At 41.8% G+C, this 21,151-nt stretch overlaps 1 protein-coding gene across 5 annotated transcripts in view; it reads left to right on the top strand.

Annotated features, from left to right (window-relative positions):
• The window catches only part of LOC144461808 (uncharacterized), a 277,361-nt gene that overhangs the window by 74,486 nt on the left and 181,724 nt on the right, over positions 1–21,151 (top strand). For all 5 annotated transcript variants that reach the window (XR_013490442.1, XR_013490441.1, XR_013490440.1 and 2 more), the window contains exon 2: positions 19,709–19,788. Coding sequence is in view for 2 of the 5 variants with exons in the window: in XM_078165469.1 (XP_078021595.1) it covers positions 19,709–19,788 (80 nt within the window). In the remaining 3 variants the exon portion in view is untranslated. The remainder of the gene's footprint in view (positions 1–19,708; positions 19,789–21,151) is intronic.

The following is a 21,151-nucleotide window of genomic DNA, read 5'->3' as shown; positions in this document are numbered from 1 at the left end:
CACCCATATCAACATGGACTCTGGGGGGGGGGGGGGGGGCATAAAAAGGAACCCCCTGCTTCTCATGGTTGTGGTTTTGCACCATCATTTTTTATTTAAGTGGCATTTTATGAACTTAAGGGCATTCTCACCCTTTCACTGAAGTCCCTTTAACCTCTTGCACTCCACCCCCATTTTGTAGCGAAAACGCCTAAAATGACATACCCAAATTAAAATTACTGTAGCCTCAGAACCGCTCTGACTACATGCATGCATGAGGTCTTGCCAGAAAGCAAACTGTCTGAAGTTTCTTGTTAAAGTGTCAGAAACACTCTAGGTGATACAGAGACAGAGTAATGGGCCTCTGAAGTCAGTAAAAAGTTGAAGATTTTGCCTAAAATAAAATAAAAAATGATTTTCAGGATGAATAACTGTCTGTGGCTTCATCTGAGCACGTAAATGACACTGTGGGGCTGTAGGCATACTATCAATGAACATTTGTTTCAAGTTTGAAGAAAATTGCTCAAAGTACGACCATTCTACAGTGTTTTTTTCCATGAAAAGATCCAAAAGACAGAGCGCTCACTCCGCTTCAAAACAGTACTATCAGTGATCAAACAACATTCAGCCAGCTTCAAACATCGTACCTTATTGAAATCAGGTGCGATTATGATAGCTGATGTTGTTTATGACACAGAAACACCATAAAATATCACCAAATAAAGCCATATGAAACGTGAAAGTTGTGATCCCACTTTCTAGGCGGTATATCTCAGCCAAAAATAGTGGTAGGAGTGAGACTCTTACCTTTTATAAACCAGCTACGTGTCCACTGACAGCTCCGCATGAGATCACGAGTAATCCTTTAACTTTTCCCCTCGAAAAACAGCATGACATGACTTGTCACCACTCATTGCGATTTTGGACTTTGTGTGTTTAGGCTGCTCTGGTGCGAAATCCATAAGGAATAAAAGAAAAACGATGCCGGATTCAGGAAGCCGAGAGCTTCCTGAAGATATTTATTAACATTTGCAGAAATGGGCATTAACTCACTCGTTTTTTTTAGTTAATTACAAATCCTGAAAATGTGCTGAAACTAGTAATTAGTGAGAGCAGTGGAGGTATTGATGTTCTGGGCTTGACAGATACAAGAGGATATGGTCTGCATAAAGGGAAAGGTGTTTTGGGATCCCGGCTATTTGCCGCCGGGCGACTATTTGGTACAATACGGTAACTCACTCAAAACTCGCGGAGGAGCGAAGTGGCGAACAATTTGATTCAATAACACTCGTATTCACTGATGAGCATGTTATTGACCTATTTAAGTGCAATACAATGAAAACAACCAGCCAGTGCACCTCGAGTAATGACTACAGAACCTCTCTCTCTTTTTTTCTCCCGATTCCAAGGTATGGCAGCTGCCATACCTCGCCATACCTAAATGACACCTATGGTATAATGGTACGAATAAATGTCTAGCGTCTGTTAGATAGTATCTTTCCAGTGATTTTAGTTTCTATTGGCAGCAGTGAAATAGGCCGATACAACAAGACCTACATCAAATCATAACTGGACTTCAAGGTTTTCTGAGTAATTGAGTAATAACTATTAGGATTGAATTGACACAAGAACGGCCATGCAGTCATTTTGACCATTTTCATATTTATGTCATAGAACTTTGTTGAATTAGGCCTGAAAGTTACAGTGCTGCTGGTTCCTGACTTTTCGTAAAAAAAATGTCTTTTTCTGTATTTTTTATTCAAAACGTCATTTAAGCAAATTGGACAAAAGGCATTGAAAATGTTATTATTTCGGCCACAGGTGGTCATAATGACAGATGCACAGATTTTGCTGCCGATAAATTGATACATTTTTCACACCGCGGCACATGCATCTTGGTTGCTAGGCAACTATCACAACTCCTAGAGCGTCCGCTAACTCATTTACAGATCCAACGCTCATCGGAGACGGATCACCCAGACCCACACGACTGATGCAGGTGAGCTCCATACTATGAGCTGTGCTGCTGTGAGTGAGAGAGAGAGACAGTAGGGGAGACCAGGGATGTTTGAAACACTTTAAGGAGGCCTACCCACAACTATCTGGATATGTTTGTTATAGCTGTTAAATTTTAAAATAAAGTTCTTTGAAGGAGGCCTGAACAAAAGTTTACAACCTTTTTATTTTTACACAAGAACGACAAAGATAAGCAGTGCAGAGAGAGACGGAAAATCTATTTGGCTTATTTAGAGCCTCCATCAAAAATGATGCCAAAACATTTAGGCTGTACAGAACACATCATACATAAATTTATATAATTAGAAGGCACATTTATAGTTTGTGATATTTGGGAATGTGTGTGCTTATGTGTGCATGACTGTATGTGTGTGTGTGTGTGTGTGTGTGTGTATGTGTATGTGTGTGTCTGCTGTGTGTGTGTGTGCGTGTATGGTGTATGTGCGTGTATGTGTTTGTGAGGGGAAAACTAGTTTATAAACCTGAACTAGCTCCTGAGCCATAGTAATAATACATGTCACAGTAGGTGAAACAAATAAAAACATGGATATACAGTATAGGAAACAAGGGGAAAAATATCACAGAATTCATACAGAGTAGAATACCAATATTTGTACAGCAAAAAGCTTGTAGGTTACAGCATGCTAAACCAGTTAGTTAATTATTACAACCATCACTGGTCTCCCCTTTTTCAGACATTATTGTTTCTATTTTACAGTACATGTAATCATCTTATATTCTATATTATATCATTCTAAATGTACGTGTGTCATTTAATGTTTTTTAAAAAAAAGTTATCCAAACACAATAAATGCATTACTCTCTCTACTAGGTATCTATTATGAGAGATTATAGAGTTTGGAATCTGGGGGTCAAAATGACCTCTGACGGCCTTTCTAGTAGGTATGGGATTCCGGCCCTTCTAGTGTTACATGACATAAAACGTCTTTGGCTGCTGTTGATCTTTTATTCTACAGTTTAAAGTCAGCGGCTGATAGAATAATTTCAAACTTAATGGCTTTTGAATGGCTAGAGAGGCTGCAATGTGGAAATAGCCCCACGCTCACAATGTCAATTGCCTGGAGTGTGAAAAAACAGCAATACACATACCCAAAGCCTTTGAAATGAAAGCAGATTGCACCTATTTGGTACCAAGTGGGGCTGATGACCTGTTGCCCCCCTACAATTGACCCTTCGCTAAGTCCCGCCCCCGGACGCAGACTGACCAATAATAACGTAGCATCGGGCTGGCTCAGACCAGGGTCCGACAACAACACAGCTGTGCTCCATTGACTCTAATGCAGTCGTTTCAGATTTCCTTCATTTTCAGGCTGGTTTTGTGGATTTGGAGCTAAATGTTGTGCCTGGGGCAAAGATATACATTTCTTCCCTGTTCCAAAACCAAAATCAAACCCTGAAAAGTGTAGGGTTAGCTAGCTAGCTACTGAAGATATAGCCTACTGAATGTATACACATGCTGCTCTTGCTTTTTAATGATTATAATGGTGAAAAATGGCCGACCCTGCTGTACAGGAATCAGTGAAGGGAAGCAGGGAAACTTTGCTCATATTCAGCCAGCTGTGTGTCAACTCATTGTGCGCAGATGAAAGTTGTTTGACTTCTTCCGCAGCCCCCGACAGTCCAGCTGCCAGTCTGGGTGCTGGAAGCGGCATGGGGTGAAGCTAAACACTGTACATCTGCACACACTGTGTTACCTTGATTTCATTGCTGTGTCAGTCTGACATCCTGAATATATCCTTCAAATGCATATTGTAGAAATTTGAGAGTATTTCTCCAGGGAGTGCAGTTAGTGACAGTGGGGGCGCCATGCCAGTCTAGCTCCGAAACCGAAAGTTTGTCGGACTTAGCAGCAGTAACTAAGGGGGACGGGCCTAAGCGAAGGGTGAATTTGATTGACTTTTTGTCAAGTGCTGCTTATGTCCTCATAATTAACAGAAGTCTTTTTAAAGAACTTATCAACTGCACAACACAGCACATACTGTATGTTATCATTTTTTTGAAAACTCTAAAACATCAATACTGGCAAAAATTCAGCACCGTTGTTAAACTGTGAATCTGTTAATTTTATGTGCTCTGGCAGATGTGTCTGGTGCCACTCCTGCTTTAACAAATTTCCACCCTGCCAGATTCTGGGCAGGCCAATGGCAAACGTTTATCTAATAAGGGGTTGATTTGCCAGGATGATTGACAGAACAGTGTCACTGGTCTGTGCTCTGTCTAGCACAATGCACCAGGCTAACGCACATTTCAATACCCTGATTGGTTGTAGGTCATGTTTCAGTCCTCTGATTGGTTGATTGTATGTAGGTTGCATTTTGATGCTGTGATTGGTTGTAAGTCTATCCAGTTGTGTCCAGAGGTGATTTGGTCTGTGTCCCATTAGTTATGCCCGCTGGAAATCAAAAATGAACTGAGAGGTTCCAGATAATTCACAAATGTAAATTCATGCTGCATTCAAGTGCCTATGTGAAATTCAAACACCTAACCTGACAGTAACTTTAATGCAAGAAACAGCCAAGTTCTTCCCTTTATGATGTCCACATTGGTTTAATGCTTGTCTTGGTTTTATTTCCTGACACAGCTCCCTGATGCTTTTTTATTTATTAGCCAGCTGTCTGACCCTGGGCGGCTGTGGCTCAGAGGTAGAGTTGGTCGTCCACCAATTAGAAGATCAGTGGTTTGATCCCCAGCTCCTCCAGTTTGCATGACGAAGTATCCTTGAGCAAGATACTGAACCCCAAATTGCTCCTGATGGCTGTTCCATTGGGGTGTGAGTGTGTTTTTAAAAAAACAACTGAGTAGCAGATGACACCTTGTACAGCCACCAGTGTATGAATGTGTGTGTGAATGGGTGAATGTGACTCATAGTGTAAAAAAGGCTTTGAGTGGTCAGATGACTAGAAAGGTGCTATACAAATGCAGGTCCATTTACCACTTAACCTTTGATGTCAGAGAGAACACTCTCTGCTTGCTATCACATTGCAGACAATGTAAATTTTACAAACGTAGTGGAGGCAAAGTGTTGTCCCTTGTTCGAGCCTGATCAGGGACCTTAGTTACATGTCATTCCCTGTCTCCCCTCATTTCCTCTCATCTCTCAAGTGTTGGTATCAACTTCCTGTTAGAGGTGTGTGGCAGGGGCAGTAATACAAACACACCACTCTCTTCATGTTCATTTTCCTTGTCACTGGACATCCCTTGCCTTCAGCCACTTGAGAGCAAAATGTAGTGACAGATGACCTCGGAGTGTTAGAGCAGCGCCTCTGGTTTCATCCCTGAGCTGCTCTGTAACCTGCTTGTTTTACTGCACACTGTCATGATACCAGATTGCACCATCTTGCAGGAACAACAAGTTGGGTAATATGATTGACGGCTCGCTTAGACTCCACCCTGGCTGCTGCTCATTGGTTCTCCTGGACCCAAAAGCCAGCGTGAACCAGATCAGATCTTGCATTCTTTGTAGTGTGGTTTCAGAGGATGCTCTCAGTAGTAATTCAGAGAAGAAACTATGACTGCTTCTGGGACTTTCCTTCACCTCAACTTTAGACAGTGTTGATAAGATTGACTGATCTTTCTTTTCAATCACAAACTTGATTTGGATTTATAATTAAGGCTTTTTTTGTTTATCTGTGGAGTCTGAAGTGACGTCAATCAGCCAGAACAGTGCAGGTAATTACATTTTCTCCTTCTCTGCTCCTCCACTCTCTGTTTATCTTTACATGTGCGTGTAAGTGTGTGTATGTGTGTACCACAGAGGGTCAGACCCTGACCTCGGATCCATCGTTATCCCCTACCTTGTCGTAATGAATCATCAGGTCAACCAAGTGAACGCCTCAAAGGAACACATATATATACAGTACATATACGTAAGCACGTCAGCTTACTTACAACTGTGTGTGTATTTGTGGTGTGTGAGTGGGATTGCTGTCTGTGAGTCATGTTCCTCTTTTCATTCATGATCGCACAAGGCAGAATGAGTGCTGCTGTGATGTCAAAAGCAGTGAGGAGTGGGGATTTAAAACTGCTACACAACCGGAGGTGGTAGGGCAGGACTTCAGCGGGTGGCTCGTTCCGCCCAATGAGAGGCTAATCTATGCAGCGAACTTCCGCCCACTCAGACTAATTTTCCCCCAAATTTCTTTTTTTCCCCTCTGAATTCTATGTTTTACGATTAAAGCGCTTATCTCAACAATACATTACAAATGCTTTTGTCAGCTCTTTTCTCTGTTTTGTGTGTTGCAGCCAAAATATTGTTTCGTAATATGAATAGTCTGTTCTCTTTTATAGTGATGGTCTATGGGGAAAATGCTTTTTGCGTTGCAGGGGATTTTATTACTGCAGTATCGAGAGTGGCCACTGGAAAAATTGGAAGCAAGCTTGAGCTGCTTTTCTGGATGCCTGATATGTATTTACCATGCATTGACACCTTATTTTGAAAAGCAAAATCTGTCACATGCGTATCTGGGGTTGTTTCAATACATCTGACTTTAGTGGCAGCTGCCAATTTGAACATGGAGATGTGAGTGATTGCTGGGTTGAAATCATAGAGCCCCATACCAGTGATGACAGTTCCTCTCCCCGCTTAATAAAGGAAGTAAAATAAAGAGAAAGAAATGGACTCTTCATTCAGAATTGAGGATTAAAACACAAGCAATGAATGGATCAGAATGATCTCATACCAAAACAGAATTACAACAAAGCTGACAGGTGTGACTTTTGATTAAATATTAGACTTGTACTCAACTACTTCATGATTAGTTTAGTTTTAACTGAATTTGGATCAATGTCGATTCCAGTTTGATTCAAAGTTTGTTTCCCCTTGAAAGTTGATCAGCGAGGAGGCTTCTCGATAAAGGAAAAAAAAAAATCCTGATTTTGTAAAGTTCTTAACCATTTCTCGCTTGCAGTCGCATTATTAGGTCACAAAACTTGTCAGGACCAGCACATAGAAAACTATTATGACATTTTTAGTTTGTCATACTTTTGTATTCTGGACAGAGGGAGTACCAGACATAAATACTTTTAAACCAATTTACAGTTCTTTTTGTATTTTATAATAATATATTTGTACAAATCCACCACAACTCCATCTGCAAGTAAAGCAACCCAGCGTAAGTGCAGAGCCTAAAGGTGGACTTATACTTGTGCGTCAGGTCTATGCAGAGCCTACACTGTAGCCTTTGCATTTGGTCTATGCACGTGGCCTATGCATGTGGCCTACACTGTTGTCTGCATTAAAGGGATAGTGCACCCAAAAATGAAAATTCAGCCATTATCTACTCACCCATATGCCGACGGAGGCCCTGGTGAAGTTTTAGAGTCCTCACATCCCTTGCGGAGATCGGCGGGTGGAGCGGCTAGCACACCTAATGGTAGACGGTGCCCCAGACTAACGTCCAAGAACACAAAATTGAATCCACAGAGTACCTCCATACTGCTCATCCATAGTGATCCAAGTGTGCTGCAGCTGCGACATAAAAAGTTGTTTCGAAAAACGTCATATGAACTCTGTTTTTTAGCCTCACTGTAGCCTGTAGCTCTGACTGTTTCTCTGTGCTCCGCGCTCACGTGTGCGCGCCTGCATGAGACCAGCAAAAGCATGAGCTTTGCTCACCCGTGTTTACATCACGTGACACGTGCACTGCAAGGAGAGACAACGTAACCACAGAGCTAAAAGATAATTTTCACTACGGTCTTTTAGCAAAGGACAGCCCAACATGTCTGAAGACTTTGAAACTGAGGAGGAACAGCATTTCTTTGTTGAGCCGCATTTGTTTGAGCCCGAGTATACGCACGGAACTCAGGCTACTGGACAAAGCAGCCGCCGCAGCTCATGAGCCTCAGCCAGCCGCAGAATACCGGAGTCGAGCACTGGAAGCTTGGCGGTGTAGTTGTTTCAAATGCAAAGCAATGCCATCGGATGAGGCTGCTCAGACTGGGAATTAGCGATGCCTGCACTTGAGAATCTGGACATCAGTACTGACGAGACTGCTGCTCTTCACCAATCACCCTGAGCGCGCGCACACGTGAACGCGGAGCACAGAGAAGCAGTCAGAGCTACAGGCTACAGTGAGGCTAAACTATGACGTTTTTCGAAACAACTTTTTATGTCGCGGCTGCAGCACACTTGGATCACTATGGATGAGCAGTATGGAGGTACTCTGTGGGTTCAATTTTGTGTTCTTGGACGTTAGTCTGGGGCGCCGTCTACCATTAGGTATGCTAGCTGCTCCACTTGCTGATCTCCGCAAGGGATGTGAGGACTCTAAAACTTCACCAGGGCCTCCATCGGCATATGGGTGAGTAGATAATGGCTGAATTTTAATTTTTGGGTGCACTATCCCTTTAATACTTGTGCGGCGGTGTGTCTGTGTTGCTTTGCAGTTAAACCTCCAAAATGCTAGTCGGCGGTAGGTTTTCTATGAAGTGCTGTAAAGTTTGTTTGATTCAAAACACTCCTAAAACACACATTAAACACACAATAAACATGACTTAATAGCAACAATTTCAAACACAAGTACACAACGTGACTTTATTAGAACTCACAAGACTCACAGATAAAACACTTGTATTTTGCTGGACACATTTCATGCTTCGTTATTAGCACAAGCCAATGACATTTTACATTTTAAAAATTAGTCTATAGCAACTAGTGGAGTTCTCTGCTCAGCCAGAATAAATCAGACATAGAACTTAAATGCTATATTGTGGCCTTTGTTGCCTTCACAAGTTATCTTTTCTTATCTGTGAAATAAAAGTAAATAAAAGTTTTGTTTCCACTGAGGTAAATGGTTTCAGCTCACAAAAATAAGCAGGAGGTCAGCGTAGCCACAATGCGTAATTACATATCTAGAGATGGGCTCGTCAGGCTATGACGAGGTTATGGTGTAGGTTACATAGGTAAGGCATCAATTAAATGCATAAGTATTCCTGCATAATGGTGAGAAACTGCTGAGATACAGCTTGATCAGGTCTACAGGATTCAGTGAAGGCAGAACCCTCTTTCATCTAGTAGTAGCACTAACAGTGAGAGTAACATTTGCAAGCAGTCAGACAGCCACAAAAGAACTCTACTAATGAGTGTCAAGTTCAATTGTTGTGTTATGACTCAGTTGGTATGCAGTTAGTTGTGCTGTGTGTCAGCATGGTGACAGATCAACTGCCTACACAGGGGTTTTAACCTGGGAGTTGTGTTCATTCACAAGACCTTTCACAGGTACTCTCTACTGACAAGAATACACATGAAAACATACAGGCAGCCATACTGTCAGCCAGGGCTACACCCACCTCTGTCACACACTCATGTCATGAAAATGCCAGACTTTGTAGAGATGAGGGAGATAGGACACACAAAGAGACAACTTACCACAGTTTCGAAGCATGGCCTGATGGAAACATTCTTAAGTTTTCTTTAGCTCTTAATTTGCAATTTATACATTTAGTCAAGAGAATCTCCCTCAAGATGGACTTTTGTCTTTCATGTTCAAATATTACTCATTAGAGTTTGATTGAACACAGTCAGATTGGATTAGATCACTGCATTACTGGAACCAATATGTTACTTGCTGATTTTTTAAATTTAACAATTGTATCATTATTACTGTAGATACCCATCCAGTTATTCAGATATTGTTATAGCTTCAGTGGATGTTGACAGTAGGGGTCCATGTCATTGGTTCGACAGCCCATTGGTTCGACATCCCATTAGTCCGACTGTCCACGGTGCTGAACCGGCTTGAGGCGGAGCAGGCTCACGGCTTATGTGTTTGTCACTTTCTTTTTCATTTTAACCCACACCATGATCTTTTCCTGACCTTAACCAAGTGGTTTTTGTGCCTAAACCTAACCAGACCTTAACCACAGGGCATCATGATGATTTCGGAATGGACTTCGGAACAATGAGTTTAATATGTTCGGAACAATGGGGTGTCGAACCAATGGGCAGTTCCCGACAGCAGACACATTTCATCAACAGTTAATGTATATGAAAAATCATTGCGGGTTTGCAAAAGGGATGTTAGGAGCCAGAAAACCTAAGTTTGGGGAGTAGGTTGGAGCCTAGGTGGATGAGCAAGCTCTCATCCATCCATCCATCCATCCATCCATCCATCCATCCACTTGGTCATACAGGGTAAAACTCCACAATCCCGTCAGCTCCTACAACTTATGCATTGCAGTTTAGTCATACATTTAGTGCATACATTTGCAGAATCTAACAAGATTTTAGTATTGGTAGTGTCCTGGTTTCCATTTGTTGTCCGAGAAATGTTGACAAATCACATTTGAACAGCAGGTTAACAGTTTGTGTGGAGAGGCAGATCGCATTGGCAGAAATGCAATCTCAGGACCCATCATCTATGTCTGATGACAATTTAGCTTTATTATTAGTTGTTTGTTCAAATTGAACTGCATTCATATTATAGAGATTAGCTCTAAAATATCTGCTGGTTACACTGGATCAGCCCAAAATATTGGCCCTGCAGCTGCCTCTGAACGGTGTATAGAAAAGAGACACCTGGTTGAATGGTGCTGTCAAGGATTAAGTCAAGTTTTTGGTGAATCAAAGGATGTTACAGTTCCTGATATCCTGTTGGAATCTGATGCAGCACGGCGGTCGTCCAGTTTATTTTCCAACACCTGTGCATGGCTAGCAGGACGCCAGTTCAGCTGGTGCCTATCTTCTCCATCTTCACCACAATGTTTACCAATGTTTACATTTGAAAACCTCAACCTAACGAGCTAGCAGAGTTGATGGAGAGGAGCGTTAAGAAACTGGCGAGCTGATTTCCTCATCCTGATGATGACTGGCAGCCACATGCCACTGGTGTCCAAAGCCAACCACACAAATTACCACAAGATTCGCAGAGCTTACAGAGAGGCGGCTTGAACCGTTGGCACCTACGTCATAATGCTATGGCTGAGTGTGATGAGTGAGTGGCTGACAGACCTGTCAATCAATCACTGCCTCCAAAGAAGAAATAAGCAACTAATGAAACATACTGAATGAGGAATAACAGAAAACAGCTGAGTTTCTGAGTGGGTATTGTTTTTGGTCTGAGTTTGTGTGTGTGTGTGTGTGTGTGTGTGTGTGTGTGTGTGTATCACGTACCAAGCCAGTCTCAGCCAAAACAAACAAAAAAAAGGTGAAAAGGGAAAGTGATCGGTCTGTGTGTTTGTGTGTGTTTGTGCATGTGTGTTTTTGTGTGTGTGTGTGTGTGTGTGTGTGTGTGTGAGTGTGTGTGAGTGTGAGTTTGCAGGGTAGTCGGAGGTTTGGGCCGATGCCAGAAAGCACATTCTTTGGCAACACACAGGACTGCTGTCAGACGCCACTAAGGAACACGATGTACGACACTCTGGATTCAGCAAAACTAGCACCCTGAGATTAAGACACACACAGACACACGGACACACACACACACACACACACACACACACACATACACACACGTCCAAACTGCTGAGGTGGTTGGCAGAAAAAGAGTTTTGTCATAGTGCTGTGGTTACATCATTTAGGAGACTGTGGTTCCTTATTTGGCATCAGCGGTGATTGACGTTTCCCTCCAGCCAGTGTGAAGCTGACTTCACCCTCCCAGCTGCGGCCATGTTAACACTGCAGTTGCTACATTGCATTAATGCTTTAGAGTCACTCAAGCTGTGACAGTTCCCCTGGCCAATGAGACGCTCTCTCTCCTGGCGGTGGTCCTCATCTGTCAGACCCGGTGGATAAATGTCTCTGAGTCCAAGGGCAACGGGAACAATGCTCACACTGAGTGGCTCTACATCCAGAGCCTGTGTGCTCCCTGCTTGCCTAGCTTTTCCTTTGCTGCCTGTCAGTCACTCTCTGCAGGTTCACCCCTTAGTATGGGAAACCAGCAGCCAGTGGTGGGCATTGATGATCGGCTAAAATCTGTCAATACCCAACTGAGTGATTTACACTGGTTAGACAGTGAGGCTGAAATGACATTCCCTTTACAGTTTTTAGACATCCATGTCTATTACAAAAACAAACCATCTTGTTCATGTCAGGTACCTCTCTGTGTCATATTCATTTTGGCCGGTGTTATATTGTATATGGGGAAAATCCACCCCTTATCTATCTCAGTGATTTTGAAAGTAAAGTCAGTATCTAGGACCTGGAATGAGAAGAATCAAAACTTGAATAGATGATGTAACAGTTTGAGATATTACATCCAGGTGGAAGGTGTTGTGTCTTTTTACAAAAGTAAAATGCAACATTCTGGCCATAGGGAGCCGCTCATTAAAACATTGCTCTATAGTTTTTCTCGTGGTCAAGGACATCACAATGTACCTTCAAAGCTGAGGTAAGCAGTTTAGTTTTGGCATCACTGGGCAAAAATCCCATATTAAACAGTAAGCATGCTGTATTTCAAGTGGTCTGAGAGAAAACTAGACTTGTGCACCGTGATGGGAGTCTTGGTCAATCAACCACAGATCATTTCAGAGAGAGGGCATTCTTATTGGCTGTTGTACAAATCAAATCAAATAAAATCAGATCAAATCAAATCAAATCAAATCAAATCATGTTTATTTATATAGCACATTTAAAAACTGCAGTTGACCAAAATGCTGCACAAAATAAAAGAATGACACACAAATGTATAGCAATATAAAATGCACACAAATATAAAACAGAATAAAACAGGTAAGAACAATTACAAACATGAAAAGATTATAAAATACTAAAATATTAAAACCACTACATACAACCAAAGGGCATTGAAAACATGTACATTTTAAGATGTGCAGATGTGTATGCATGTACCTTCAGATGGTGAAAGCCTGATTCAGTGACTCTGAATCCTGCAGAGAAAGTTACTATTCCAGCGCTGGCAACAACTGCCTACACTGCACAGCAACCCAAAAAGATGGACTGATCAAAAAGAGAGTCTAAAAGAGACTCTGACAATAAACTAAATAAAACGTGTCAGTTTCAGTGAAGAGTTTCAGAGACGGAGAGAAAGTGTTAATAGTTTAGCCTTCTGCTAACAGGAACCAAAGGCTCACTACTGCGGCTTTTGGTGCATGTTTATCTAGCTAACGTTAGCCAGAGCCTCGAATCACAGTGTGTCCACTGTCTCATTCCTACTGCTACAGACCACCTCGCAGGGAGGAGAGTGGGCAGCAGCTCTGGAGACGGCCACACAGCCGCAGCTGCCTGAATCCAGCCAGCGCAAACCCCAGCTCTGGGGGAATGGACAGCCCAGACTCTTCTGTTTCTGTTGGTGTCAGACTGGTGTGCGGTTCTGGCGTACGATTCTGACTGGTGTGTGAATATTTTCATTATACAACACTGCACTGCAGCCTGGCGACCTGTCCAGGGTATACCCTGCCTCTCGCCCGATGTCAGCCGGGATAGGCTCCAGCCCCCCCATGACTCTCAAGAGGATGAAGCGGTTAGAAGATGAATGAATGAAGATGAACACTGCACTGCTTAGGGGAAATATATAGAAAACACTCCCTTGTACTTTGAGGTCTTCCCACAAATTACTCAGCAGATGACCATTATGTTGACATTTAGCCATAAAAAGTAGCGGCCCAGTTATACCTAACATATTAGTATAGTGTGATCGTGGGCTAGAAGTAGCGTTGTAAGTTGAAGGTTCCTCATTCAAATTCGAATCAAATGAAGGAGGTGAGATGGAATTCAGAGTGCACATTAAACCTAAAGCTGCATGAGGCAGATTTGCTCATTAAGAGGTAATTGCAGTTTGTGTTTATTCTTATTTTGCTTTTCTATATTTTGTGTCTTATAGTGTTGCAATAAAGGAAGTCCATACTCAATGTGGTCAAAGTTTCAAATAAGGTTAATATATGTAGAATCCCTATGAGCAAAAACCTCAGCCAGACTAGAGAAAAAAGTTTTCTCTACTCTGGCTACAGTGTGACGTCATAGTGTGCTTGATTTCTTTACTGTATATGGCCATCTGCTCTAGGCACATTACTGCACTATGTAACCTACACTGCTACATGTAGCTACATGCTAACGTCAGGGAAACATGTAATCTTGGTTACCAATGTTATTTTTCTCCCCAATTACGGATCATATTCCTGCTGAAACATGTCTGGTTTGTTTAGAAGCTTTAATTGGTGACTTTTCAGGGTAGAAAGTGCCGCTATTCTCAGTTACAGTCATTCCCTGGCTGCAAACACACTGCAAACGTACATGTAGCTACATGCCAACGTCAGGGAAACATCTTGGTTGCTTATGTTTTAAATGTCTCCAGGATTTCAGATCGTTTTGCTGCTGGAACATTTCTGGTTTGATACGGAAACATATAATCTTGGTTGCTGATGTTATCATGTTCTTCCTAATCGGTGATTGTATTCCTGCTCGAACATGTCTGGTTTGTTCAGAAGCTTTTATTGGTGTTAATTCACAATAGAAAGTGCTGCTATTCTCCCTTACAGTCATTCCTCAGCTGCAAGTATACCGTTTCATATAGCTACATGCTAATGTTAGGGAAACATGTAACCTCGGTTGCTGATGTAGTTGTTTTCTCCCCAGTTAGGGATCATATTCCTGCTGAAACATGTCTGGTTGTGTTTAGAAGCTTTTATTGGTGATATTTCATGGTAAAAAGACCCATTTTTCTCACTTTACTGTCATTGCCCAGCTGCAGTAATGGTTTAGAGTCACAGAGATATGTAAGACCTGAACTGCTGGTGAATCAGAACCAAAGATTGTATATGAGGATGGACGACAGGTCTCCACTTACCCACAGTGTACTAATCACACTGTTAAAAATTATCTTGAAGGACAGAAACCATATCTGGAAAAAAATGTATTTGATGTGTACTTGAGTTTTTAGTTTGGCCCATGCCCCATCCACTAAAATGGAGAGGGTGGACTTTATGACCTTAACTGCAGACAGCCACCAGGGGGTGATCCAGATGCTTAACTTTTGGGAGCTGTCATGTTGTCCATCTTTATATACAGTTTATGATCAGAACAAACTGGACTTTTTCAGGAGGGGGGCTTAAAGAGACAGGCACTTAAATGGAGCATCTCAGACAGAGGGTGAATACAGGTGTTCCAGCACAGACAGTATGAGGAAAATAAAGATTTTTTTGAACATTAAAGCCTGTAAACATGTTGAAACCAATAATACAAGTACAAACCTGAAAATGAGCATAACAGGTCTTTAACATGAAAAATTATTTACAGAAGGGTGATGTGTCTGCAGCTGCAGAGCTGAACAAATGGAATTTAAGCCATTGCCATACTGTCACTTATGAGCTTCACATGACTCCACCAATGACCAGGCAGTTTTGTGTGCAGGGCATTCTAAGTCCAGGTTGCATCAGTGTTGGTGGAGTCATGTGAAGCTCAGCAGCTGTCAGCAATGAAATGTGTGTGTGTGTGTGTGTGTGTGTGTGTGTGTGTGTGTGTGTGTTCGTTCCTTGTGACACTCCTGCAGATATCACAGGCACAGGACTGGGAGCATTAGGTAGGTTTGAAAAGCAGATGTTGAGCTAGGGGGAACAGAGATGAAAAGAGGCCAGAAAAGATGAGTTGGTCATGGTTGTTGTGCCAAATATATCCACACATAAAGACATGGGGCCCATTGTCCTGTGCCAATGTGCCGTTCCTGTCCTTCTGATTAGCTCTGTGTGTCTGTTGCCTCTCCTCTATCAGACAAATTACAGGGATCAGTGTCCGCAGGATGGAAGCTCGTCCATTATTACATCGCTGATCCAAGACCAGATGTCTGTGTCTCTCTGTCTGTTTGTCTGTCTGTGAGCATGCAGGATAGTGATGGGACCAATTCATGTTTTACCCTCAGATCTGACTTTCAGGGGGATGTATTGGTTGATTTATTTTAAATAACAGTGTGCCACAATCCATCACCTCCATACTTATAGGGGGATGCCACCTGTTTTACATGCAGCTATACTGATGGCCTAGAGAAGCCTTGTAAAGTGTGAGGAAATAACTTGAGTGTTGTACTTGGAGACTGAGAACTTCAGTCAGCCTGCATTACAGTGTGTGGGCATGGCCTCAGAAAGATTGAGGTGTATGTTTTTATATGTCACACTATACTTCACTGAATTTAAACTTGAACTTGTTTACCAAGCAGGGAGAGTCTAATGGAAGATTTATTTAAGCTGAATTATGGCAGATGTTGGACCCAGTGTTTTTGTAGCCTCCTATCCCATACTCAAGCTATTGTTATATAACAATAGAATAGAATAGAATAGAATAGAATAGATCTTTATTTTCCTGTGCCAGGACTTTGAGAGCGACTTTGCAAGCACAGTGTGTAACAATACACTGATCACGGAGAATATAGTGATGTTGCACATCAAATTTAACAGCAGAACCTTGGCTACACGGCTGTAAAAACCCTTTTTACATGCCCCAAACACAGCTCAAACAACAACTAACTCCAACAACCACTCGGTATATTTCGGGCTCTAACTCGACCACACGTTATTCAAAACACATGCCGTTCATCTCAAATGAAAGCTGAGACTCCACTGTTTCCACACATATGCGCCAAATCACTCTATCCCAAACCATCAGAGAGCTACAGGCCAAAGAACAACAACAACAGAAATCTTTTCACCAAAATATATTTGTAATATCTCTCTTACCTTGTTATTTTTGCCGTGAAAAGGGCATTCTGCCGTAAGGTAAGGTAAGGTAAAACTTTAATGTCCCCGTGGGGCAATTTGATTTGCAGCCAGTAGTCAACAACAACAAGACATCAACAACAGCAACAATACCAATAAACAACACTCACAGCACAGGACACAATGCATTCAAGAAAAACAAACAAACAAATTACCTGATCAGTGCTTATTAAGGGCCGCTATTGTAGGCAGGACAAAGGAAAGTATACCTATTGGTATGACATTTAGGAACGCTAAACCTTCGCCCCGAGGGGAGCTGCTGAAACTCAGGGCCGAATTCACAAAGAATGAACTGCGGCCGCTGATAGCACCTTGAATTGCATTTCACTTGCACCCGCAGTTTGCTCCATCTTAACGTCCTATTCACAAAGGATATTGCGCTAATTATATACCAGTGCAAACACGCCCACAAAGTTTGGCAGCTGAGTGCAGTTTGCCCCTGATTTGCCCCTGATTGCAATTAGCCACATGGCAAAGTATAAATGCTGGCTTTGTGCAAAGAACACCGTGGCAGAACAATGGCAGACTTTGTTTGGCAAAGTACTGAATACTGTATACCCTCATGTAGTGATGTCTGCTGGTGAGTCACTCAAAACAGTGTCGGATGGGTTGAGGCTGTGGATTTGACCAAGTTTGTTGTTTCACATTTGTTTCCCCCGTTTCGTAAAATAAATTATTGAAAGTTGCTTCTGAAGTGCGTGACAGAAGTGCGTTTTGAGAATGACCACAGACTGACACCTGTTCAGTGCATCAATATCTGCCATTAAATGCCATTAAAGTAATAATGATTATAATAATGCTGTCAAAATATTATTTACAGACTGATTTAACAGACGATAACTGCTGCCACGATCACTGGAAAGTCTGGGTGAGAGGCTTCCACAGAGGAGCGCCCAGTTTGCACCAGCTTTCTAAAGACGTTATTTACTTCATTCAAACTGCGTGTGGCTATTAGCGCTGGTGTTAGTGAATTAGACGTTGTTTATCAGTGAGGCTCATTTGCATAGAAATGGGCAATTTTTCCTTGCATATTACCTCATTTAAATACGTGCAAGTAACACTGGAGCACCGAGATGCAATCTGCTTGGCAGCGCAGTTAGTGGAGCATTTCACCCTCTGCGCGTGCTTTGTGAATTAGACAGTATCTGTTTGCTCCATTTTTACCGGTTTAGCACAATCCTTTTGTGAATTCGGCCCACAGTCTTTGACAGTAGCACAGGCTGCCACTTCCTCAAATATGATACAATGAGAAAGTTAAATTGACCCACAGCTCAGTGCAAGACATCAGTGTGTCAGTTCAGGGGTGTGTGTTTGGTGTGTGTGCTGCTGTATCTGTTTGCTCCATTTTTACCGGTTTAGCGGCCGCAAAAGCCACGCAATCCTTTTGTGAATTCGGCCCTGAGAGTGTGAAGCATAAAAAAATGAACGGTATATGTGTATATTTGTATATTATATTCCAATGCCACACCTAATTAAAGGTCCAGCTCAAAAAATAGAAAAACCAAAACATGGCAGCAGATTTTTTAATCATCACAAATAATCAATGTGTGGAAAACCCTGGACTTGGTGATACCCTGTATTTTAATCTAGTGCCAGCAGGCCAAAGTTTGCACTTATTCAGTTAAATAGCCCAGCATCTACTTGATGAAGTGGCAACACGTTTGATAGACATTCATGGTTTAAATCGACACTGTTGTGTTACATGTAACGCCTGTCACACCTCTTTTTCTGTTGCGATGCCAGCATGCTGTCTAAAATCACACACAGCTTTGCCACATGCAAAGGTGGGAATGAAGTGTCAATCACTCAAATTGGCCAAGCCTTCCCAGAGATACGGGCCTCCAAATCTCAGAATAGAAACTCAGGTTCAAATGTAGTAGGTGTATATTGGTCAGTTTGGAGTGGGAAATGGAGGAAAAAAACGAAACGGACAGTTGTATGGGTATGTCCTAAACATCAGTAGGGATTTACAGAAACAAAAAATGAAAGATATAGGATTGTACATGACAAAAATCACATGCAAACATGGTGCAATTTTGGAGAGCTCACCTGAATTTTCTGTACTAAAACCTCTCTTATATTGTTCTGCTTCACTTTATCAGAATCAACCTTTGCAGAGTTAATGTTCACATATTGTACTATGATTTGATAGAGGTTTAGAGCTTCAGCTGCATCATTTCAAAGGGATACTCATCCTGAAAATGCTTTTTTTTAGGCAAACCTCAAAATATTTCATTTGTGCTGTGTGCCATCTTCATTTACTCTTTACATATAACACATAAACTGATATTTACACATTTAACAAATCTCGGAAGTGTTCCCTTTACCATGACACCAAAAGCATTCAAATAGACCTTGTGGTTGCAGAGATATATTTTCATTACAGCCACATTTCATTATGGATACGCAATTTTCGAGCAGAGGCCTATAAAATAGGCTTAGGGTTTAAAAGGATTGTCACTTTGTTTTCACAAGTTTTCCTACCAAAGGTAATGCACCAAAATTTGTGCCTAACTCAAATATTTTGGAAGGCTGTGATCACGTGACCAATATGCTGAGGGTAGTAAAGAAGGAAGTTGTCTGGAGCGGTCCAGTTAGGAGGCACGTTGGGGTGGTGGATGGGTCACAAAACACCAGACTTTCCTGTGCACTTTCTCTCCTAAACCACTAACATCAGTTCCATTATGACCAACATAAAAAGCAGCAGTGAGGAGGTGAAGGGTCAGGGCTGTTGATCACAATCCTGTAAATGCAGATGGATCTTGTAAGAGAGGAGCACAGGGGACAGGGACACAGATCTGAAGAGAGATACAGAGGACTGTAATTCATGGCTTCATGTCTCACCTTGTGCATGTTAATTTATGCTACATGGCATTTATGTAACGCCTCTCTCTATGTCTTTTTATTTTTTTCCTCTGGGACTGTGAGGCTGGCTGGCTGTTGATCATAAAGAGCAGGCAGTAAATATATGCTGTCCATCTCACAGGGACTTTTTATGTAACCATGTGGTCTCTGTCTCTCCTTCTCTCTCTCCCAGGCTTTACTGGAGCTTGATGTATGCTGTAGATGCCTATGGGCTTCAGATTTGCAAGCAGGATCAGTATGACACACAAAAAGGTATGAGTCTGTGCGTGTGTGTGTGTGTGTGTGTGTGTGTGTGTGTGATTAATACCTCTTTGTTCTTCTCCTCTTTGGACCAAATTGTTTACATGACTTTGGAATGAGAAGAATGTGTGTGTGTGGGCAAACAGCATGATCCTACCTGTTATGAAAGGTGGTGTGTGTGCTCCTCTGGCCCTTATAGACTGTGCCACTCCCTCTTACTGTGAACTTTGCCTACTAACCACACTGCGTGGCCTTTACAGCTTCATCTGGGCGTGTAGATGTGTGTAATTTCCCTGCAGTCACCTGGTAGTGATGTGTGCTGGCTATGAGAGATGAGAGGAGGGAGATGAGTGAAGGAAATGAAGAGGATTGTGTGTTTGCTTCGTGGGTGTTTTATTTGATACCTATTTTTTAACATGTATAATGTGTTTAAAAAGAAACCACAGATTTTGCTTTACCTGGACTTTAATGAGCTCAATTTAGCCAGACTGTAATTCCTGCTTAATTAAAAAAAACAGAAGCCAAAATTATGTTACGTTTCATATATTTAGAATCTTAAAAACAAGGAAATGTCAGAGACACAGCTATTTCTTTTGTTTGTATTTGTTTAAAACTACAATAATACACTTCATTTTTATAATGAACTGTTTTTGTTTTTATATGCTGCTAAGAAGACATCCCAGAAGATGGTTGACTCATGTATAGCCCCATCATTGTTCACTTTCAAAAAAGATCATACTTTAGTTTTAATAAATGAATGAATTAGAATAATAAATGATAAATTAAATTTTTCAGGCATTTCTACTTTGTACTAGGTGTAGAGTGTTACACCTCTAGATAGCATATATTATATGTATTTTTAGTTTCTATAGAGACTTTAACCAGAAAAGGTCATCTTGTAATACATATGTTTGTTTCCAGCTTGATTGAACTGTAAAAATCTTGATTTTACTGATTAAACAGTCACAGTAGCCACAAGTGACAATTAAAGGCAATGGTGGAAATATCGATGGTGCAACCAGTGCAGCGTACTGCAGCCCATAAGCTGTCAGGGGCCCAACTGGGAAGGCCATTTCTTGCTGTTTGGAGAAATCAGGCTCTGATGGTTTGAGTGCAGGCCAGGCTGTTAGATTATCATTGATAAATTTGGCTTTTCAGCAGCTGTCCATAGTGCTATTCAAAGCTGGTTTGTAGGGTGGAAGGAACACCCTTCAGCCAAATGGCAATGGTATAACTGGCCTTATTTCACCTGGAGGAGAGCTGTAACTGGAATTCAGCTAGCAAAAAAACTTGACCTGGGACCACACTGACCCCCTGCCGGATCAGCAAAAGCTCTTGCTGCCATTGCACAGGTTAGACCCAGTGCTGCTCCTGT

Source organism: Epinephelus lanceolatus, chromosome 23, assembly GCF_041903045.1.
Source record: "Epinephelus lanceolatus isolate andai-2023 chromosome 23, ASM4190304v1, whole genome shotgun sequence".
NCBI classification, from domain to species: Eukaryota; Metazoa; Chordata; class Actinopteri; order Perciformes; family Serranidae; genus Epinephelus; species Epinephelus lanceolatus.
This window is presented reverse-complemented; position numbering and strand designations above follow the sequence as displayed.